This window comes from Drosophila subpulchrella, unplaced genomic scaffold (assembly GCF_014743375.2).
Source record: "Drosophila subpulchrella strain 33 F10 #4 breed RU33 unplaced genomic scaffold, RU_Dsub_v1.1 Primary Assembly Seq354, whole genome shotgun sequence".
NCBI lineage: Eukaryota > Metazoa > Arthropoda > Insecta > Diptera > Drosophilidae > Drosophila > Drosophila subpulchrella.
In genome coordinates this window covers 2,894,203-2,915,696 of record NW_023665577.1, presented here as the reverse complement: position 1 = coordinate 2,915,696, position 21,494 = coordinate 2,894,203, and the positions used below count along the sequence as shown (strand labels likewise).

At 43.7% G+C, this 21,494-nt stretch overlaps 5 protein-coding genes across 5 annotated transcripts; 3 read left to right on the top strand and 2 right to left on the bottom strand.

Moving 5' to 3' along the window:
• Window positions 1-473: 473 nt before the first annotated feature.
• LOC119560635 lies at window positions 474-4,023 on the bottom strand. The gene is made up of 6 exons (XM_037874187.1): window positions 3,762-4,023; window positions 3,508-3,691; window positions 2,106-3,450; window positions 1,746-1,950; window positions 1,515-1,687; window positions 474-1,452 (listed from the first exon to the last, which is right to left on the bottom strand). The coding sequence occupies exons 1-6, from the start codon at window positions 3,883-3,885 to the stop codon at window positions 562-564; spliced, it is 2,922 nt and encodes a 973-aa protein (XP_037730115.1). The 5' UTR covers window positions 3,886-4,023; the 3' UTR covers window positions 474-561.
• A 1,411-nt stretch (window positions 4,024-5,434) lies between these two features.
• On the top strand, window positions 5,435-8,501 carry LOC119560260 (TBC1 domain family member 22B). Its single transcript, XM_037873625.1, has 6 exons — window positions 5,435-5,848; window positions 5,911-6,106; window positions 6,826-6,994; window positions 7,045-7,576; window positions 7,954-8,177; window positions 8,244-8,501. Exons 1-6 carry the CDS (start codon window positions 5,500-5,502, stop codon window positions 8,376-8,378), a joined length of 1,605 nt encoding a protein of 534 aa, XP_037729553.1. The 5' UTR covers window positions 5,435-5,499; the 3' UTR covers window positions 8,379-8,501.
• On the bottom strand, window positions 8,407-11,389 carry LOC119560259 (exocyst complex component 6). Its single transcript, XM_037873624.1, has 3 exons — window positions 11,235-11,389; window positions 10,054-11,171; window positions 8,407-9,986 (listed from the first exon to the last, which is right to left on the bottom strand). The coding sequence occupies exons 1-3, from the start codon at window positions 11,308-11,310 to the stop codon at window positions 8,880-8,882; spliced, it is 2,301 nt and encodes a 766-aa protein (XP_037729552.1). The 5' UTR covers window positions 11,311-11,389; the 3' UTR covers window positions 8,407-8,879.
• A 740-nt stretch (window positions 11,390-12,129) lies between these two features.
• On the top strand, window positions 12,130-14,994 carry LOC119560939 (major facilitator superfamily domain-containing protein 10). The gene is made up of 6 exons (XM_037874675.1): window positions 12,130-12,677; window positions 13,423-13,764; window positions 13,820-13,893; window positions 14,173-14,348; window positions 14,404-14,709; window positions 14,768-14,994. Exons 1-6 carry the CDS (start codon window positions 12,249-12,251, stop codon window positions 14,857-14,859), a joined length of 1,419 nt encoding a protein of 472 aa, XP_037730603.1. The 5' UTR covers window positions 12,130-12,248; the 3' UTR covers window positions 14,860-14,994.
• Window positions 14,995-15,460: 466 nt separating this feature from the next.
• On the top strand, window positions 15,461-21,362 carry LOC119560615 (ras-related protein Rab-11A). The gene is made up of 5 exons (XM_037874152.1): window positions 15,461-15,537; window positions 15,727-15,922; window positions 18,408-18,529; window positions 19,250-19,598; window positions 20,505-21,362. The coding sequence occupies exons 2-5, from the start codon at window positions 15,883-15,885 to the stop codon at window positions 20,636-20,638; spliced, it is 645 nt and encodes a 214-aa protein (XP_037730080.1). The 5' UTR covers window positions 15,461-15,537; window positions 15,727-15,882; the 3' UTR covers window positions 20,639-21,362.
• The last annotated feature ends 132 nt before the right edge of the window (window positions 21,363-21,494 follow it).

Sequence of the window (21,494 nt, the reverse complement as noted above, 5' to 3'; positions counted from 1 at the left end):
CGATATCTTTTCACCTGATATATTGCTATTCATGGAAAATATTTTTGTGTTATATTTATTTTTATTTTGAATTTAACCAGCAGCCCACCAGGAGTATGCGCAATTGTTGCGCCGCTGTCAGCAGTAGGGATCAAAACGAGGCTATACTTCCCTTGGGGTTTTGTCTTTCAAATTGAAAGGTGCCCTCTTTTTAAAACTTCCGGTTTTCTACCACCGAAAGTATCGATAGGAGCCGTATCACATCCCTGTCGGCATGTGCCACCACTAACAGAAAACCAAAACAAACACGACCGGAAAAGTGTGCCCAGCTCATGCACAATATAAAATGGTACAAATCAGTTTAAATCACAATTTTTAACTGATTTTTTCAAAAATTGGTTAACACAACACAACCCTGCTCTTCTTTCATTACATTTTCTTTATTTTTCGACTGCGGCGGAATAAAATCTCATTTCGTGTTCAACACTAACATAGTTATCAAAAATATTTTCTATTTCAAGGAAAAAAACTTTTAGCTTACTTCACAGAGGGGGTTTGACTTGCAATCGGCTAAGCCCGGAATCAGTAACAGTCCGAAATCATGTTCTCATCGTCGCGCTTTAACGCACCGAGGATATCGTCCAGCAGGGAGGTGAAGTTCTCCTTGCACTCGAACCACTCCTGGTGTTGCTTGACCAACTGGTCCAGGTCGATGGACTTCAGTTCCTCGAAGAACTGTCGCAGCGGCACCGCGAACTGCTTGTAGTAAAACTCATCGATGTGTCGCTTCTCCGCCGTTTCCCCCTCGTCGTTTATCTGCATCTGGGTCTCAAACGCCTTCTCCAAAAGCTGGGCATCTTGCGAGTTCAGAATGGACTCGATGACTTCGTCCGCTTCGGTGGGATTGACTGGTGATTGTGGAATTGGAGTTGGCTGGGCTTTAGAAGGGAAACTGAATGTCGGACGATCGCTGTCTAAAAGCGGCGACCTCATCTCGATCTCGTCCATTATGCCCTTGTAGCGCTCGAACTTTTCCGTCATTATCTTCACGCCCTTGATGAGGAACTCTAGCACCTCCATCGAAGTCTCCTCCCGCAGACACTTGAGTAGGATGCCAAAATATCCGTACTGCTGGATACCCCCAAATACTTTGGCAATGCTAGTCTGGATCTCTTTCTCCGTCAGTGTGACGATCTTCTTCTGCTCCTTTGAGAAGGTCACTGTGGGAAAAGAGCCATCGATCATGCCCTGGTTGCTGAACTGACGGTAGAACTCCCGCCGCCAGAAATTCAGCGCATTTAGCTTCACCTCCGTGTGATGATCCCCGACCACACAGTAGTTGAGGGTTGAGAAGAGTGTGTTCTTATACTTCTCGTGGATCTTGCGGTGCTCGTAGATCTTCATCAGAGTGATGACGGCCTCGGCACGCACAATATCATCGTTCTCACGGTACATCACATACAGAAGGTGGTCCTGAGGAGATTTAAATGGGTTAGGATTATAAATAGGCAAGTTTTATAAGTCGAGTTACACACCACAAGATCGAGTTGGCTAAGTCCATTTTCCCACAACAGGTTTATGGAGACCATTTGTGACAGACATTTGAAAGCAGACGCTCTGACGTAGACTTCCGAATCATTCTTAGCCATTTCGTAGACTATAGGCGGTATCTTCGAGTCGATCAGAAACCGTTGAAAGGCGGGAAACTCTGTAGAAAAAAGGGGTCATTAAAGGAAGTCAATGCCTGATAATAATAACATGCTTACTGATGCGGGAGATACTGGCTATAGAGGTGGTGAGCTCCAACGTTGTGTCACGCACCTCCCACATCGTGTCGTGCATTCGCTTTACGATAATGGGGCCCAGGCAGACCAACGCGGAGCCCTGCAAGTTGTCCACTAACAGAGCCATGTTTGGAGAAAGGAAGTGCTCCACAGCCAGCTGGACGAGCTTCAGCGCCTGGACAGTGCACTGAAAATATATATGAAATACAAATTAGCCACAAAGACTCCAATTTATATTTGTATCTGGTTAACTAATGCGAAATTGATAACTATTAAATAAAGGTTAGTTTTAATTCAAATGCATCCGTGAGTTTCAAACACAAAGAAACTATTAGAACTCACCCTGGCATCCATGTTTGTGTTCTCCAGGACAAAGGCCAGACAATTGACGAGGCCAATGGTCTCCACCGACTCCTTCCACGTGATCTTGAAGCGTTCGATTAGGGTGCGCAGACCCACCATGACTGAGTGCAGAACCTTTGGATCGTTAACAACCTTCTCGGTGCCGCGCGGATACATTTCCAGGTACGAGCTGCCCGCGCTACTCACGCTGTGGCAGTCATCCTGGGCGTTGTTCGTAATGACACTCAGGGCCACTGCCTCGCGGAGCACGTAAAGCAGAGCCTGGCACACAGTAACCGCCTGCTCCCGGTCAAGAACATTCTCCAGAGCCAGCAGGCTGTGAATGCACTTGTTGGCCAGCCCGGCCGTCACAAGACCCACCGCCATGCCGTCAGCCGAAAAGAAGGTATCTCGCATGGTGTAACAAAGTCGCAGGGTCTGTTCGCAGGAGATCTCCAGCAACTTTACGACATAGGCGTCGAATAGCTCTACCTTGTTCTCCTCGTCAGCGATCTTCTGGGCATACTTCATGGAGAAAAGCAGAGGCAGCATGTGAAAGCAAATAAGCTGGTTCTCGAAAGTCACCCGCTCTTGTTGGATGACAATTTCCTTGGGTGCCCGAGGACCCAGCTTTTTCCACAACACATGGTTTAGTTCCGCCAACTTAACAAAGCTCTCGCCATCTTTGCGGGTGATAAAGAATTTCATGAGATTGAAGAACGCCAACCCGAACTCGGTGAACTCCTCCGGGGGTTCGGTGGCGTCTGGATTCAGCAACTTTTCGTGCATCAGCAGGGCAAAGTTGTAGCTGCTTAGCGTGGTGAAGATCTTCTCAATGAAGTACGGGTTGTGGGTCATATCGATAAGCTTCCAAATGGTTATCTCGAAGTCATGATACTCCTTGAGCAGGGCAATCAGACTGGTGCGCTCCTCGTGCACCAGCGTCTGCTGCAGGATGTAGGAGAGCAGGTCCAGGGTGGCGGAGATCTTGTGCAGCAGTTCGTTGTCGTCCACCTTTATGTGAATGCGCTCCTCGCTGTCAGAGTTCTTGTACAGATTGTCGTGGATCGGTTGCATGATCTCGGCGAGAATCTCCAGAGTGACGGCCTTGTCGTGCAGCTTGTCGCAGGACTTGTACAGCATATTGTAGAGCACCTGCCGGGCCTCCCGCACCACGTACAGGGTATGATCGTTGTTGGAGTACTGGATGAGCAGGGTCCAGATGCGGTGCATTCGCAGGAATGCCAGTCCCATGCTGTAATCGGTGATGGACTTCATCAGGCGAATGCCACCCAGCTTTATCGAGGGACTGAAGTTGTGCTCCCCCTGCAGGAGTTTAACAGCTCTGAAAGGGAAAGATTGAGCTTAGGGATTACGGATCTCTTTTCCCTAGGTCCTTTACCTGTTCACTATATCCAGTTCCCGCAGGCGCACAATCATCCACTCATTGTTCGCCAGATAGCTGGTCAGATTCAGCATGAAAGACACCACCTTCGGATGGATCTTGTTGAAGTCCTCGGTCACCGCAGTGATGCATCTGTCCACCCAATCCACCACAAATGGGGCCTGCAGCACAAACGCGTTCTCTGCGGAGAGATAGAAATCAATGGCGGATTAGAAGTTAGATAGCAGGCCCAGCACGATTTGGAATCTTACCCTTGGCCTGCAAGTGCGTGAGGAGCTTCTCAAAGTAAACATTGTTGGTAGTGGAAAAGTTCTCGCGCAAAAATATGTCAAATATCGGGCGCAGGCGCGACAGCACCTCCTCTTGCTTCTGCATCTTGCTGGTTCCACACTGACTGCCTTTCTAGCGATTCCCCTGTGGCATAGTTTTGGAGCTTGCAATTGTACCACCGAATAATGAAATCGTTTGATTGCGGGTTCTTATCACGCCAAAAAGACACTTGTTTTGCATTTGGAGTGACCGTGCGAGGGTGCCTCCGAAATGGAAAGCCGCTAGGGGTGCCAAGTGGGCAAATAAAACCCGGGAAACAAGTCACGGTTTGGAATGTAGTATAAGTCTTTTGGGGGTGTCACGAAAATCTCTTATACAGAAACTTGTATTGATGCTTACGTACATTTCGTACAACCAATATCGTTTTCACAAACACCATTTTCTAAAAAAACAATTGTTTATAAAATTTTTGTCAAAATCTTAAGCTGGGCCCAATTAAAAAAAAAAAACCATTTGAATTACATAGTGTTTTTGTTATTTGCATAGAGTTTTTTAGGATGTTTTACTTTTTCGACTTCGTTATGTATGATTACTTATCCATCAGGATGAATCACCTCAGGGCGCAGCCCACAAAACTTTCACATTGTTAGAGGGTTAGAGGTTCGGGTCCCACTCATGACAAATTTATTTTTTTTTTTTTTGTAATCTGAAAGTTTTTAAATACAACTTTGTTTATACAACTTATAATTTTACATACTTTCCATCGCCACGGCGAACCGGGGACCTTTCGCGTCAGATACAGACACCTTTGGCACCTTTGTTTTGGGCATTGGCCAGGCCACACATTTGATTCAGAAAAAATAACAACGAAATACAAAAAAATGAGAGGAGAAAGGATTTATAAAAAGTTCCCGTTTTGCACTCTGCATTATTTCGTCATTTCCATGTTGAGATTCCAGATTTATGACTTTTTTAGGTAAACGGATTTGTTTTATGTGTTTGGTTAAGTTTTTGTGTCGGTCTAAGAGCTTCGTAAATCGATCTAGTTTGAGGTTTTAAGTTTTCTCTTTCCCTAATTATTTTTTAACTTATGCACTTTACTTCCTCAATGAGGTCTAAAATTTGTAACAAAAATATTGCTCTCATTATATGATCTTAGAAATTTGCTGTTTGGTTGGAACTTACGGTGTTTTGAAGTTTGTGGGCGTGGCAACATTTTTTTTTAAACAATCGATAGGTATTGACGAGATCACAGTTTTAGTTTGTGGGCGTCAGAGTGGGTGTGGCATGTTTGCGTAACAAACTTGCGCTTCGTACGGAAATAAGGAATACATCAGAAATCTCAATCCTCTAGCTCTTATAGTTTCACAGATCACAGCGTTCACACGGACAGACGGACATGGCTAGATCGAATAGAACATAATTTACTTTATGGGGTCGGAGACGGTTCCTTCTACCTGTTACATACTTTTCCCCGAATACAATATACCCTCTTAATCTACGAGTAACGGTAAAAATACCGTTTACCGTTTACCGTTGAACGAATCGGTTTCACCCATTTCACTGGGTTGTGAGGCTGTCACGGCCCAGATCACACCGTGTTAGCATCACTGCCAAAAAACGCCGTGCGGTGACAGCGGCCGAAGCGGCGAGGGTCACACTGTTTTTGATGCAAAATAAAATAATGACGCTGATCGAATCGGACTTAGGGGACGTATAATGGATAATAATGTAGAGCAAGCAACAGCAAAGAGCCAAACAGCCGATTCCACAACAGCGGGAGCACTAGGAGGACCAGGAGCAGGGACGCCCAGCGCGAACTCCTCGACCTTTTGGAAAAACAGCGGACGTCGGGTGCCCGGACGACCCAGTCCCAAGCGGGAGCTCGAAAAGTCCGTAGGCGCTGGGGTAGCGGGCGGACGAGGCGCTGCCCCCGGAACTGGCATGGTGTCCACATTCACCGAGTACCAGAAGTCGGTGAGCGATGCCTGGGACATGGGCGACGACGAGTTCTGCATCATCAGCAGCACGGAAGCGGCTGCGGCGGCGGCCGCTGGAGCCGGCGGTGGTAATGGCTCTACCACTAGGATGTTTTCCCTCTACTTACATTGCCGGCTTGCTCCTCCACAGATACCGCTCGATTTTCCCGGCAAGTGTCCCAGACAGTGGCGCTCAACGTGATCGAGACGCACTCGCGGAGCAACCAGAACCACCACGCATCCCGGCCAGGCAGTGAATGTGGCGCAGATTCAATACTGGGCAGCAGGAGCTCAACGGACGACGGCAAGGAAGACCGCCGATCGCTGCCGGACAGCAATGAGAACAGGTTAGCGGCGCCAACTCAACGGGGAAGTCGAAAAGAAAGTTGAACCCACCGCCCGCAGTTGTGCAAACAAGTCAGGGGTGGAGTGGTGCGAACCCTCATTCAACCTAGGTTACTCGGTGATGTAAGCCATGTAGGGCGATCTTGGAGAAAAATGTGTGGGTTCGACATTTCTTTTAGATATTTTGAAAAACAAATTTTTAAAAATAGTGAACATAAATGGATCCTGAAAAATAATGGTTTCTAATTTATATGATACTAACAACGTTTACACTAGTAGTGTAAACGTTGTAACAACATTGTATCCAAGAATTAATAGAATAGTCTTTATGAAAGGCATATTAGATGAAAACGGATTATTGTATATAAGAGAGTTATCCGTGACTAAGAACAAAATAATTTTATTTGTAACAAGAATAACACAGATATCTCGGAGAACCACAGCCAGTTAGGTTTAATATCAACCGAATTTGTTTCAAAGATATCTCTGTGTCACTCCAGAATATGTTCTTTTCCACCAAGGTGTTGCCAATTCTTCATTATCATTTCCCGTGTTTTAACAAGTGTTAACCGCATCGCTCCGTTACCGCTCCTGAATCACTTCACTTCCTTAACTGATAGCCACTCCCCAGCCCTTCCCTCAGAGCCATGTCAACAGAAGCAGAACCAAGACCGCAAGAAAACAAGCCGCCGGCGGTTAGTAATCGAGGTTGTATTTTCAGATCGCGATTGAGGAACTATCCAGGAAGACCGCAACTGCAGAAGATCAGTTCGAACTGCCAGGACAGCGAGTACGAGACGAAAATTGAGAAGTTTCAGGTGGTGCTAGACTCGCCTCAACTGGATTTGGTGGCTCTCAAGAAGATCAGTTGGTCTGGCGTGCCGCGAAAGGTGAGAATGTAATGATTAATCTGGTCATAATCCTAACACCCCCACCATAGATGCGCGCGGTAAGCTGGCGACTGCTTTCCAAATATCTTCCGCCCTCAAGCGAACGGAGGATGGCGGTGCTGGAGAGCAAGCGGCAGGGCTACCAGGACCTCAGGCACAACTACTTCCGGGTGGACAGCCAGGATGAGACGCAGCAGGACACATACCGCCAGATCCACATCGATGTGCCACGCATGAATCCCCAGATTCCGCTCTTCCAGCAGCAGCTCGTCCAGGAGATGTTCGAGCGCATTCTCTTCATCTGGGCCATTCGCCATCCTGCCTCCGGCTACGTGCAGGGCATCAACGACCTGGTCACGCCCTTCTTCATCGTCTTTCTGCAGGAGGCCCTGACGCCGAATACGGATCTCGAGAAGTACGACATGTCCACGCTGCCCGAGGAGACTCGAAACATCATCGAAGCGGACTCCTTTTGGTGTCTATCTAAGTTTCTCGACTGCATCCAGGACAACTACATCTTTGCCCAGCTGGGCATACAGGAAAAGGTTAACCAACTCAAGGATCTGATACAACGCATTGACGGTAAGTGTCTTTGGCAGTAGATGGAAGAAAAGTGAAGAAGTACAGAAAAAAATATGTTGATCTTGTGATAAGATAAATGGTAAGGCTATAGGCAGATAAAAGCCTCAGTAAATGTAAGCCTTTTTGTTGCCTCTGATGATCTTGTCAAAAGAGCTGAAGAAGCATTTAAATTATATATACTTATTTGCATTTCCTGTTTTGCTTAATAATATTTTCGTTTCGATTATTCTTTGTCAATATTCAATGACACGTATGCCAGCAAGTGTTTGGCACTGATAAAAATGATTACCAGATAGGAGATACACAAGCGCTTCTATAATTGCCCTTTAACCTTTAATTGCCGAATAATGATAATTACATTTAATTCGCATTTTCAGTGAATTTACACCGTCACCTACAGGCGCATGGCGTCGACTACTTGCAATTCTCATTTCGCTGGATGAACAATCTGCTTACACGCGAGCTGCCGCTGCACTGCACCATCCGACTGTGGGACACATATCTGGCGGAGTCTGACGGGTTCGCCCTGTTCCATTTGTACGTGTGCGCGGCATTCCTGCTCCACTGGAAGGAGCAGCTGATGCAACAGAACGATTTCCAGGTACGTCTTTCATAAAATTCATCGTCTAATTATCTACTGACTAAGGATATCTTCCGCCGTACTCAGGGTCTCATGTTGCTGCTACAAAATCTGCCAACACACAACTGGTCCGATCGCCAAATCAACGTTCTGCTCGCCGAGGCATTCCGCCTGAAGTTCACGTATGCGGATGCGCCAAAGCATCTGGAGACGAAGAGTTGACAAAAGCAACACAAACAACGCATATACGTAACTTAGAAGTTAGTTTAATACGATTTGCGGAATATACCTACACAATACACGTACGCTACATACATCTAATAATTATATACAATTTGTTATTTAGACGTTCCTCTCCGTTTGTTTTCATTTCTTTGTCGTTTTCGTTTTGTATTTATCAACAATCCGTACGTAGGCAATTGCTAAAGTTCTGCGCTTTTTGTACATAAGAATCAAAATTCGAAATACAATTTTACACGTTCAACGGGTCGAGCAGTTTCAATTGAAATTTGTCTTTTATAAAAACAAATCGAATCAAAAGTAAAAGAGAACTAAATACTTTATCCATGTGAAAACTCAAATTAGCCTAATCAATAAAGATGAAAAAGCTATAGAAGAGAAGGTTATACGATGACAATAGTGGGAATTCTTGAAGTGTAAATTAAATTCTTTAAAGCACATTTTTACTGTGGGTAATAAGCTCTAACTAACATCCCTCTTATCCTAGTTTTGTCGATCGGCAATGTGCCTCAGCTGTTTGAGCACCGTCTCCAACAACTTCTTCTTGTCGTTCTTTCGCACCAACGAGAAAATGGGCTTCTTATCCGCCTCGCGAATCTTCTCCAGTATCACAATGATGAACTGCGGCTGCACCAGGTGGTAGCGGTTCTCCTGTTTTCCATAGTCATGGAAATATGTGCTCCACTCCTCTAGAATGAGAAGGTCCAGCAGCTGTCGGTTGCGCAGGAAATACTTGCTCAGTTCTCCCTCCTTCAGACCAGGCACCGGTTCCGAAGCCGCAAAGAATTCACACTGCATTAGGTCGAGGTTGATTTGTGTCAGCGCCCCGGTTGAAATCTGTTTCACATCCTCGTCGAACATGATCGAGTAGATCTTCTCCGCAATATGTTCAAAGGTCCGCCGGCAGGCAGCCTGTGCGATGTGGGGCAGCTTGAAGGCAAAGCTGTCGAAGGTGCTCTTCAAGTACGAGATCATGTCCGTAATGAAGGCGGAGGCGATGCCAGGGGGTTCCACCAGCAGCCAGTCATAGGCACTCAGCTCGAAGAACTCGTCGATCTTCGAGCAGATGCGCAGGCCCACCTGTTTCTCGGCATCCTGTCGAGCTACGTGGAACATGGCCGAAGGTGTCTGCGATACACTCCTCTCCGTGTTCGTCATGTGGCATACGAACTCGTCCAAGAAGGGCCCCGCTTTTTCCAAGTACTGTGTGTCGATGATGATCTGTATCAGTTGTGTCAGCGTAATGCTCGGCTGCCGGAACACCACCGAAAGGCAGCCGCTGAAACTCCTCGTCAGCAGCAGGTTGGCCGCCTTGCGCACCATGGCGGCCACCTCGTTAGGCGAAAGGGTCAGCTCCTCGGCGAACTTCATGCAGGCGTACATGAACTCCTTGGCCTGGTGGTAGACCTCTGGCACCATGCGCGAGAAGGGGAACTTCTTTGGAAACGGAGCGTTCTCCAGCTGCTCCGAGTGGAAGGGGAATCGCTCGATGATGCCTTCATACTCTTCCACGCTCTGCACAACCATGGGTAGGAACTGCTCCTTGTCAAGGATTTCGCGAAAGACATGCACCCAACGTTGCAATAAAACCTATCAATAGAAGGAGAATGTAAATTGGGGATTCAAATAACATTTATGGGGGGTCCACAGCACCCACCTCATTATAATGATCCCGCATGTTGTGCAGCAATTCCCAGAGGATGCTCACTGTGTAACCGTAGCACTTGAAGGTGTTGATGGACAGCATAATCAGGTTTTTGATGCGCAGCAGAATGTTGGGATCGGTGCAGGACGAAGAACTCATGCTGATCTCGTTAACAAACTTGGTCAGCGAGTTGGACCACAGATCCTCCAGATAACTGCTTGTTACCACGTCGCCCGCAGTATTCTTCACGTGATCCTCCACCACAAAGAAGCCCACGATGGCGCAAATGTAGGTTTTGTATGCCTCCAAGTTATCGTGCATGTTGGGCGGCGGCTGGAGCACAAGTTTGGCCTGATCCCTGCGCTGCTGACGGTAGTCTTTCTCAAAGTATTCGCGCTGCCCCAGCACCATGTAGATGTGCAGGCAGCGGTAGATGGGCGAGAAGTCGATGAGGTCCTGGGCACTAACATTGGCGCCATCATCATCTCCCCCGGCACCTGCTCCGCTCGCTCCACCTCCGTTCACCTGCTGCATGTGCTCGGCGATGATGGCGTTGATGTCTCGCTTCTGGAGCTGCTTGGTGTGCGTGATGGCCAGCTCGCCGATGCGCGGAGAGAACTTCCGGATGTTCTCCAGGAACTCCCTGAAATCCAAGGCAGAGGATCGACGAATATTCTCCTTGATAATGGGGATCTGTATCTGCATCTGGGTGGCGAATCGGTAGTTGTGCGTCTTTAAGCGCGTCAAGTGCTCCGCCTCCAGGGTCTCCAGAGTTCTCAGCGCCTGGTAGTACTGCTTGTTCTTGGCCTGCTGCGTGAACTTCATGTAGCACTCCAGTGCGGGCAGGCAGGACTTGAGGGCCTCGATGGCGCTGGCCAAGTTGGACTCTATTTGACGTGCCCGCACCAGATCGTTGCCCTGCTGGATGAGGGAGGCGCTGATCTGGCGAAGGGAGGTGTCCAGCGAGTGCACCTCGTTGTGCAGTTGCTGGGCCTGCGTCCGCACCTGCAGCAGCTCCTGGATGGAATCGATGAAGCCCTGGTAGTACAGATTGCATATCCGCTCGATCTCCTTGTCATGACTGCGAATCCGCTGCTCCAGCTGGTCGCCAATCTGCTTGGTGTTGTTTCCTGAACGGAAAAATGGCAATGGGCGTAAACAAAGTTGGGGAAAGGGCTTTTATAGTCAGTTACCCTCTAGAATCGAACGGAATGTGGGTCCCCAGTAGTCATCCACCGCCTCTATGTCTTGCACGGTCACCTTGGACATCTTAAGACCCTCTTTTTGCCTGCTTTTATAGTTTTATAGGAGTTTTCTCAGATGTTTAATCAACAATTATTTTTTGCCGAGCGATATGCAATATATCGAATATTTTCGGAACTCTATCGAGGTTGTTGTATCGAATAGTAGTTTTATTATCGATAGCTGGGCGGCTAATTTTGATTTATAATTTTACTTCATCGTTAAGATTAAACTTTTCCACTCCCCTGTAAAATTTGAATAATTACAAAAATTGTACTCATATTTAAGTGAAATTTTTATTTTTTTCTATACATTTTTTCTTTAGTCCAAAATAATAAACATTGCGGTGATAGCGAAAACTTGAATCCTAAAAGCCTGTTGATATTTATGTGAACTTTACTTAAATTTACATTTAATATAAATTTATGAACATACATTTAACGAAATATGGGAGTATTTTTAAATGGTACCTGACATTATTGAAGGAGCAAGTCCTTACCGTGACTAAATCAATTTTAATAGTCGCTAGTAACGGATTTTATTTCAATTAATTTGTATGTAATTACTGCAACATTAGTCGAATTTTAATTATAGCGAGTTCAAGTTTTGTACTAGACCCACAAAGAGACTGATGTAAATAGTTTTCTATCACCGGTTTATAATAATAAATAAAATTGAAATAAAACCATTAGTTTATAAGGAGTACATATGTGTAAGTCAATTTGGCACCAATTTTCAAATAATTACACTACACGTTCAAGCAACAGGTTGTAATGCATGTCTGACCGTTGCAGGCCGCCTGCCATCAGCTGTTGTTTTTTCAACTTTCACTTTGGCTGGCGGTTTTTGGAGCCATTCGCTTCTTGAGAGGGCCAAAAGCTGTCGGGGGAGTTGAGGTCGCATTGCTACAGTTATGTTTTAGTAAGACCCGTACACGCACGCAATCACGGCAGAAAACCAACACAATGGCCGCCCTACGGAGTCGCCACAATGGAAGCCTCGAAGTGGAAAAGGAAACTCACAGCAGCAACCACAACAATAACAAGCCGGAAGAGGAATCATCAAAGAAGGGAAACGCGGACAGGAGTGACCCCATGATATACATCATTTTCGTATCGTTACTCTTCGATTTGCTGGCCTTCACCATTATTCTGCCACTGCTGCCCTCGCTATTGGAGTATTATCGTCAGAATGATAGTTCCGGGCTCTATGAAGTGCTCACGGATCAGGTGCGTTGGTTCCAACAGCTCCTGGGCGCCCCGGAGCGCTACATATCGGTGCTATTCGGAGGCTTCCTTGGCTCCATGTTCAGCTTCCTGCAGTTCGTGGCCAGTCCGATTGTCGGAGGACTCTCGGATTACTACGGCCGGAAGCCTGTCCTGCTGGTCTGTGCGGTGAGTAATCTAGTTCTTATTGGTTTAATTTGAACCTCTGTTCTAAATTATGTCAAGTTTCAAGGAAAGCTTCCATGATATACAATATTTATTTAAATATACATAGATGTTTATACTACTCTATAATTATATTCTTACTTATCTACAGTTGTAGTTGTTTGTCTAGTTAGTACCAAAACAAAATATAAATGTTTAATAATTGTATGTCTTATCCGAACCACAACCATATATCTATAAATATTTCTATATTGTATGAGTTAAAAGAGTAAAGAGTTAAAATATATTTAAATTCCATGTCTTATCGGAACTAAAACCATGCATAAATAGTTCGAAATGATATGTCTTATCCTAACCCAAAAAAGTATAAATAAAAAAAAGTATAAAAATTATCCGAACCACAACCATATATAAATACTTATATTTTGTATGTCTTATCCGAACCAAAAAATAGTAAAAATATATTTAAATTCCAAGTCTTATCGGAACTAAAACCATGCATAAATAGTTCCAAATACTATGTCTTATCCGAACCGAAACAAAGTATAAATACTTCAAAATTGTATGTCTTATCCGAACCAAAACGAAATATAAATACTAAAAATCTCTTATATCTTAACTGAAATCCCATCTAAGAGAATCTTTAAACGGGAATTGCAGGTTTCTCATTAGATATGTACATATCTAAATTGTACTACCCTTTTTCTTTGATAGATGCCATTAATTTACTTCTCTTACCCATCCCCAGTCTGGAATTGCGCTATCCTATCTGATCTGGGCCTGCTCCAGCAACTTTGCCCTGTTCGTTTTGGCCCGCTTTGTGGGCGGCATCAGCAAGGGCAACATATCGCTGTGCATGTCCGTGATCACGGATGTGTCCAGTGTCAAGACCCGGGGACGGGGCATGGCTTTCGTGGGCGTGGCCTTCTCGGTGGGCTTCATTGTGGGACCCATGATTGGAGCCCTATTTGCCATATTCTCGGATAAAAGTGGCGGCGCCTGGTTTGTGCTTCCCTCTCTGCTGGCTTTTGGCCTGGCAATCGGAGATCTTCTGGTTCTGACTTGCTGCCTGCGTGAAACCTTGCCCAAGGTGGGTTTGCCCAAAGTAATAGTAACCCATAATTCATTGTTTGACATTTTCGCAGGAGAAACGTGTGAAGGAGATCTCATCTGCACTGTCATACGGCCTGCAATTGCTCAACTTCTCGGCCATATTTAGGTAAATCATTGTTTTAATTAGCATAACGCGAAAACCAGTCGTGTGATCAAATTGAAATCGTCACTCGCTGGGAACTGCAAGCTACCCGGACTTGCCTGACTGGTTTGACGGACACAATTATCGTGCCGGGTACTCAGACACGTTTGTTTGATAGTCTTATCAGTTGGGAAACGCTGGTAATGCTTTTGATTAAAAGTAGTTACAGGGAAGGGTGTCCAGTTTTGTGCGATTATGCCTAAATTAACCAATCTAATTTCAACATAATTCTCGTATTACCAGATTTGCTGCCATCAAAAATGTTCCCAAGAAAGATATTGAGGCTCTGCGATCCGTAGGCCTGATATACTTCTTGTACCTCTTTCTGTACTCCGGCTTGGAGTTCACCGTAACATTTCTGATGTACCACAAATTTGGCTACACTTCCATGGACCAGGCCAAGATGTTTTTAACAACAGGTATGGAAATAGTATAATATTCTGTGTTCTCAACTATAGTTGTGATGTTTTGCAGGTGTTATTATGACATTGCTGCAGGGATCGGTTGTTCGCCGCTTGCCCGAGGCGAAGATCAAAAGCTATGCCATCTTTAGTCTCTACCTGATTGTACCTGCCTTTGTATTAGTCGGTCTGGCCGATGGCAGTGGAATGCTCTACGCCGGCATGACCCTATTCGCAATCTCCACCGCCTTCGCAGTCACCTGTCTGACCACGCTGGTATCCAAGTACGGAAACGATGACCAGAAGGGTTCAGTACTGGGTATATTCCGCTCCCTGGGAGCTCTGGCTCGTGCTCTGGGTCCCGTGGTGGGCTGCATTGGTAAGCGGAGGCTCTTTTTCTACGATCCTATCCCCTCTGATATCATGAATCCTTTCAGCTTTCTGGTGCGTGGGCTCAAGGATCACCTATATTGCCGGAGGACTCCTGCTCATTTATCCAGCCTACGCCTTGCAACGCGCTCGCATTTAAGTGCAATAAGAACAAAGTTTATTAATCACTCTAGAGATCAACGCAAGTATTAGCTGCACATTATACTTAATTTATTGTTTTTATACAACAAGTATTTTATATTAAAATAAACACTTTTATACTCTGTTTTATAAACAGATTTGTATATTATTGCAACTTGGAAGTTGCAGGGAGCATCGTCTGCACTGCACTTAAAAAAAACCTTATAAATAGATAGACTGGAAAAACAGGGGGTCAAGATATAAATTACGAATTAAAAATATACGATTTTAATAAAACATCGATTTTTTCTTCGCCAAGATTTATCTTTTTTTATTCGATATTTCATTGAATTTAAACTTAAAATATGGGTAAAAAATAATCATCCTCTCAACTGTTAACAAAAATGTCCTATACGTGTTATAAATTAATTTATAAGAGCCCCATACTTGATTTATTAATTTTGTTTAAAAAACTTACTTTTCAATTGCCATGTAGGGATTGTGTATCAGCTACGATAGGAGGGTGTACTTGCTGACCAACGGTCACGCTGGAAAGTCTGGATTGTGTCTCCGCTATGTCAGCGAATATATCTGGTATATTCGGACAAGCCGCACGGTATCGATAATTGCGCGGTCACACTGCTAGCGTCTCGTTGGAAAATATAACGTGACGTGATTGGGAGTGACTAAGTTTCGTGTAAGAGAAAATTGCAAATAAATGCGTTGAAGGCATCTGGAAATGTCAAATTAATACTGCCCCAGTTGCCGGACACATTCTGCCAGCCGTTCCGAGCGCAATCGAGCTGCAAGCGCAGCGGATTTGAGCACCCAAAATACTGATATATACACTTTTCTTTTTCTTTACAACTACAACTGCAAATAAAAGTGTAAAGTGTGTGAGCCTACGACAAACGCATTAAAGAAATCGGCGGCGCAGGGATTATTGGATTTCGTTTAGCACCCGCACACGAAACAAAAAGGACGGAACTGGATTAGCCAAGGATATCGTCGAATCGAGCGATAGCAAAACAAATTGGAGAAAATGGGTGCAAGAGAAGACGAGTACGATTATCTGTTCAAAGGTAATTACAAACATGATACTAGCCGGTGGCCACAGATCGTGGAAGGAGGTGGAGGAGGAGCAGCAGCAGCGCTTCCAGGCTCGGCTCTCTCCTCGCTCGCTCTCCTCTCCTCTCCCGTGATGCAGTGGTTCAATGGCACTAATTGAAACTAATTGGAGAATAACAAAAAGTGCACTCAAAGAGCCCAAAGTTCATGTGATGGTATGCGGTGCGCTTGTGTGTGTGTGATTAATTCCCAAAATAAGTCCAAGAAGTACGCCCCCCGAGTCTGTTGTTGTTGTTTGCTGCAGTTGGATGCCCTTTGGTGGCTCTCTCCCGCTCTCTCTCTGTTCTTGGAGCTCGCTTCTCTTCCGGATTGAAGTACGCGTACTTTGCCGTTAACTGTCTGTTTTGTCATTGCGATACCGTTGCTCTCGCCACGTTGCATACGAAAGCAAAGGCAAATCGTGTTAATAATCGCGTAAAATGTTGTTTTTATGCTTAGCCACCCACTTAAATTCATAAATTGATTAGATTTCCAGTAATTACAGCGAGAGAGTGTGGGTATTATGATTTCTGTACAGCTGGCTTTTGCATTTTGATTTTTGCAACTTCTTTTAGTACAGCGGTGCTCTCGTTCGCTCTCCCGCTCTCAGTTAAAAGTTTGGAGCACAGTGGAGCAAACTCTCGTACTTTCACGTAAAAACATATTCCCTATCCCACATCTTTCCCCATTTACGATTGTTTATGCTCGAGGGTCATCCATTCTCAGTTCTCCTTTGTTCTCTTCGTTTGCTACTACGCCATAAATTCCAATTGCGCTTGAGAAATCTGCTATCACAGCTGAGCAACTGTTGAATGTCGTTAATGGAAAGAGTACTGCCACATCTTTTGACAAATATTTAAACCCTTATCTGGAGTTGTTTTTGGGTCAAGCATTCAAATAAGTACAAAAACGGGCCATGCGAATGCGTCAATGAGCGATATGCATGATGAGGCTTCAAATTTCACACATAAAACGATATTAACCAGCTGTGACTCACCGCCAATAACTGTTAAAGAATTCCACTCGGCGATAAGCACATAATCACATAACCAAAGTGGGCTGTATTTGGGCTATTCGAGCCATTCCCCCTAGTAAGTAATGACCGCCGATTACTCCCCTTTTAATTTCACATCCGCTTAACTAAGTGTAATTTCTCTTTGAAGATCGTTAGAAACGGAGAGAAAGAGAGTAGGAGGCTTAATGACTCAGCGCTCTCGCTGATAACTGTAACCAGGCTGCTCTCAGCTGTCCACACAGAGAGAAAAGTGGGAATAGTTATGATTATTTCCAGGATTTTACTTGATTAGGTTGCCTATATTTTAGTTTGATCAGTCCAAAATAATAAACCCAAGCTTCTATCAATATTTTATTTATTAAACAGTAAAAATATAAAATTGCATAGGGTGGCAGTAAGGTTCGAACCCGTGCTTTTGGTGTCAGAGTGCAAAATGAGGGATTAAATGTAGATTGCCTTGAGAAACCAAGTTCTTAAAAATTGTATCTTCTTTTGTTTTTATGTATGTTTATCTTATTGTTTTCCGTGCAGCTAGGGAGAGAGTGATAAAGCAAAAAGGTGTTTGATGAGTTTTTGTTATTGTTTTCTCAATGGACTGGCAAAGACGCTGAATCAACAATGTCCGAAAAGGGTGTCAAAAATGAAAACTATCCGACTTGTGTGCACTGTAAATATAGTAGATATCGGCTAATGTAAACTAGATATTCTAGAAAAAAAAAATAGATAAGGGAGAGTTCGCTATCATATGTATTTAATAATACACAGACAAAAGCTTATAAATGTTTTATTTTTTTCCTATTTCAACTCGTTATTTTTTTTTATTGTAAGAGCAAACAAAAATATTTGACGCACTCTTTTTTTGATTTCCTCACAGAAGCACCCAAAATAATTTAAAAAACAATCAAGTCATACATATATGTATGTTTCATACATTTTTGGAACCCTAGTCATATAACATTTTAATGAATACTATTTTTCTTCTAACATATCTGTGTTTCATACACTTTCGGAACCCTAGTCATATTAAAAGTTAGTGCATACTACTTATCTTCTGAGACAGCTTGTTTGCTTGCCCAAACATCCCCCACTCAGTTATACAAGAAATGTTTGCTATCGGCAATGAAGTCCAATAACACAAACTCCCGAGCGTCAGCTCCCACAATCATAAAACATTTGTTTCCATGGACTGAAATCCCCCGAGCATGGCGGTTTTATGTACTCGCTGACCTTGGGGCGCAGTGCCATCAGGCGAAAGGAGGACATGACCTGGCCGGGCCACAAGCCCCCATTCTGTCCGGCCGTAAAACACAAGACACGGGCCGCACCACACCACAAAACCACATCCCACATACACATATATTATGCAACTCGGGGTCTTCGATTATCCAATGCCAATGTCGATGTCGCCAGCGTCACTATCACTAATGCTCTCTAATCCTTTGCAGTTGTCCTTATCGGTGACTCCGGTGTTGGTAAAAGTAATTTGCTCTCACGTTTCACGCGCAATGAATTCAATTTGGAGTCCAAGTCGACGATTGGCGTTGAGTTTGCAACACGCAGCATAGAGGTGAGTACGAGGGGGAAGTGTAGGGGGTGGAGTGGCCAAAGGAGCACCGCCCCCAAACCACCAGCACCACCCACTGAGTGGGTCACGGGTGAACTTGCGTGTGCGTTTCGCTGGGGGAGACACGTAGTTTAGGCATCTATCGAAATAGAGGGGTAAAACTTTCGTTCAATTTCAGTAAGTGTCTGAGAATTTTACTAAATAAAGGATTGCCAATTGGCTTTCTTGCATAATTTATGAAGCAATCCTGTGGGGACAAGCTAAATGTTGACATCATAGTTGCCACTTGAGCTAAAATTGTTTAGTAACAACAACAACAAATAAGCTCTAAACAAAAAACAAGCAAGTCATAAAAATAAAAATCATTAAAATGAAAATAATTTAATAAAAGTGATTATAACCTTACAATCTTTTTAATAGAGTCATTTATCTTGTTTACTACAAAACCATATCTTGATTGTTCGGGTTTATTTATAATTTTACTCTAAAATCAAAACAAAAATGTTAGGATTAGTTGGTTTGTCAGTATTAAAGTTGATTTAAGGCTTGGGTACGCAAATGTTCCATTAACTAACATGTACCTATATGTTGACATCACTGTGCCCAGTTTGTATATCGATTTTTAAAGCGAAACCGCCGCAAGGATAAGTTGGAGAAATTGCCAATTACCGTCGCTATTCTAATGCCATTCCTTTGTTTCGCCCCTTTGCCCAACCCACGCAGGTCGATGGAAAAACAATTAAAGCGCAAATCTGGGATACGGCCGGCCAGGAGCGTTACCGCGCCATCACCTCTGCCTACTACCGCGGTGCTGTGGGAGCCCTGCTCGTCTATGACATTGCCAAGCATCTGACCTACGAGAACGTGGAGCGGTGGCTGCGGGAGCTGCGCGACCACGCCGACCAGAACATCGTCATCATGCTGGTGGGCAACAAGTCCGACTTGCGGCACTTGCGCTCCGTGCCCACGGACGAGGCGAAGCTGTTTGCCGAGCGCAACGGCTTGAGTTTCATAGAAACCTCGGCCCTCGACTCGACGAACGTTGAAACGGCATTCCAGAACATACTCACAGGTGAGTCGACCAGGATATTTTGAATTTTACTCAAAATATTGATCGGAACTTTTATTTATTATACCATACAGAGGGTATTTATAATTAGTTTGATATGTTAAAGAGTAAACGGGCCTTAGTGTGACATTTTCGATCATTTTTGATCAGAGTCACAGGCGTATCGATCAATACTTTTCCACCCTCTTCTGTAAAAGCATTTGATATGTAGCTTCCCAAATCGCCTTTTCACAAATATAAGAATGGAGATCTTGTACATCCCTCGATCAGAGGGTGATATTCCTGTTGTAATATAAAAGTTATTAATGAAAGACTAACAATCGTAACGAACGCATATCAAGTTTGAAAATCAAGCTGTTGGAGAAATTCACAACAATGTGTCCATTTCACCACAAGTTATCAATACTACGGCTTGACGATTTTGATATCATTATACTCATTCTTAATCAATTCAAATATAATACTATTTCACAAAGATTTACATTTAAAGAAGTTTTTGGTGATTCAAATTGCGAGCACCATCTAGGCATTTCTTGTTAAAAACCTATTTCGGTATCTTCTGAAAAATATTAGTAACCGAAGTATAACTAATATAACTTTGTATTTTAAAGTCTCTTTTATTGATAATAAAATAGCTTTTTTTTAAATTATGTAGAATAACAAAACTGTATAACGTTTTCAACGCAGTTCAGAAAGTAATCTTTATCAAGTAAAGACATATAAATTTAAAACTAAATAGAAGAAGTCATTAAAAAGCAGTATGCTATTGAAAATTCCTATTAAGGTCTGTATATAAGGTAAATGGTTCCAACGAACACTACAAAAATCGTTATAATAAGTAATCTTTTTAAGCGAATTCAAGAAAGGCATGCAAATGAACATCGACTTATCCATTTCTTCGCTTTTCAGAGATCTATCGCATTGTGTCGCAGAAACAGATCAGAGATCCGCCGGAAGGCGATGTCATTCGCCCGTCGAACGTGGAGCCCATCGACGTGAAGCCGACTGTTACCGCCGATGTGCGCAAGCAGTGCTGTCAGTGACCGCCCCAAGCAACTTTCGCTATTCCCCGCAACCGCCAGAACAGCAACATAAACAGAAGCAACAACAATTACAACTACAACTACAACAACAACAACAACAGCAGCAGCAACAACAACAACTATATCTTGAAGATCAGAAGCAGCGGATATCTGATGGAACGCATAGGATGTTTTTGTGTTTCTCAATCACAGCCACTTGCAGTTTGTCATATGTGCATAAATTGATAAATCAAATGAAATCAACACCACCAGCAGCAGCAGCAGCAACAGAATCGAAAACAACATCCGGCTGTAGTTAACTGCGGTTTAAACTGAAGTTTTATATATAAAGATCTAAAGAATATCGCATAAATCGATCCGATCGCCGTGGAAAGAAAGCAAGCAAAACTAAACACTCCAAATTCAGTTTAAGCTGTAGAACTATAATTTATATAAATATACATATATGCTAATATTAAAAATATTAATATTATTAATTTTTCGCAACATAAATATATAGTTGTAATTTCTCGAGAAAAACAACAACAAACAACCGGAAATCTTCGATTATGATGCAAAAATTCATTTCCACAACACTGCAGCGCGGACTTTTTCAGTTTTCACTACCACATTTTCAACAATTGGCCACTTGGTAAAAGCAAAAAATTTGTCTAAAACTAGCTGATAAAGATAAATCAAACAAGAACAGTTGTAAAACTTTAAATGCATAAATGAAACGAAATAACATCATTTGTGTTTGCTATGTTAAGTGTGATTAAATAAATATAATTTAAATAAAAGGAAGTTGAGATCGTTTAAATGGGAGGGAAACCAGAATTTAAATGGAATTAGAGTGACCAGAGGTGGGTGATATATA

Excerpts from the sequence above, each read along its gene's own strand:
- LOC119560635 (XM_037874187.1), bottom strand. The coding sequence starts at position 3,885 with ATGCAGAAGCAAGAGGAGGTGCTGTCGCGCCTGCGCCCGATATTTGAC. Across the intron at positions 1,951-2,105 it reads ACACAAACATGGATGCCAGG|TGCACTGTCCAGGCGCTGAA; the intron begins GTGAGTTCTAAT and ends ATATATTTTCAG. Across the intron at positions 1,453-1,514 it reads TTAGCCAACTCGATCTTGTG|GACCACCTTCTGTATGTGAT; the intron begins GTGTGTAACTCG and ends AAATCTCCTCAG.
- LOC119560260 (XM_037873625.1), top strand. The coding sequence starts at position 5,500 with ATGGATAATAATGTAGAGCAAGCAACAGCAAAGAGCCAAACAGCCGAT. Across the intron at positions 6,995-7,044 it reads GGTCTGGCGTGCCGCGAAAG|ATGCGCGCGGTAAGCTGGCG; the intron begins GTGAGAATGTAA and ends CCCCCACCATAG. Across the intron at positions 7,577-7,953 it reads TCTGATACAACGCATTGACG|TGAATTTACACCGTCACCTA; the intron begins GTAAGTGTCTTT and ends TCGCATTTTCAG.
- LOC119560259 (XM_037873624.1), bottom strand. The coding sequence starts at position 11,310 with ATGTCCAAGGTGACCGTGCAAGACATAGAGGCGGTGGATGACTACTGG. Across the intron at positions 11,172-11,234 it reads ATTCCGTTCGATTCTAGAGG|GAAACAACACCAAGCAGATT; the intron begins GTAACTGACTAT and ends TTTTCCGTTCAG. Across the intron at positions 9,987-10,053 it reads TGCGGGATCATTATAATGAG|GTTTTATTGCAACGTTGGGT; the intron begins GTGGGTGCTGTG and ends TTCTATTGATAG.
- LOC119560939 (XM_037874675.1), top strand. The coding sequence starts at position 12,249 with ATGGCCGCCCTACGGAGTCGCCACAATGGAAGCCTCGAAGTGGAAAAG. Across the intron at positions 13,894-14,172 it reads AACTTCTCGGCCATATTTAG|ATTTGCTGCCATCAAAAATG; the intron begins GTAAATCATTGT and ends TCGTATTACCAG. Across the intron at positions 14,710-14,767 it reads TCCCGTGGTGGGCTGCATTG|CTTTCTGGTGCGTGGGCTCA; the intron begins GTAAGCGGAGGC and ends GAATCCTTTCAG.
- LOC119560615 (XM_037874152.1), top strand. The coding sequence starts at position 15,883 with ATGGGTGCAAGAGAAGACGAGTACGATTATCTGTTCAAAG. Across the intron at positions 15,923-18,407 it reads GTACGATTATCTGTTCAAAG|TTGTCCTTATCGGTGACTCC; the intron begins GTAATTACAAAC and ends AATCCTTTGCAG. Across the intron at positions 18,530-19,249 it reads TTGCAACACGCAGCATAGAG|GTCGATGGAAAAACAATTAA; the intron begins GTGAGTACGAGG and ends CAACCCACGCAG.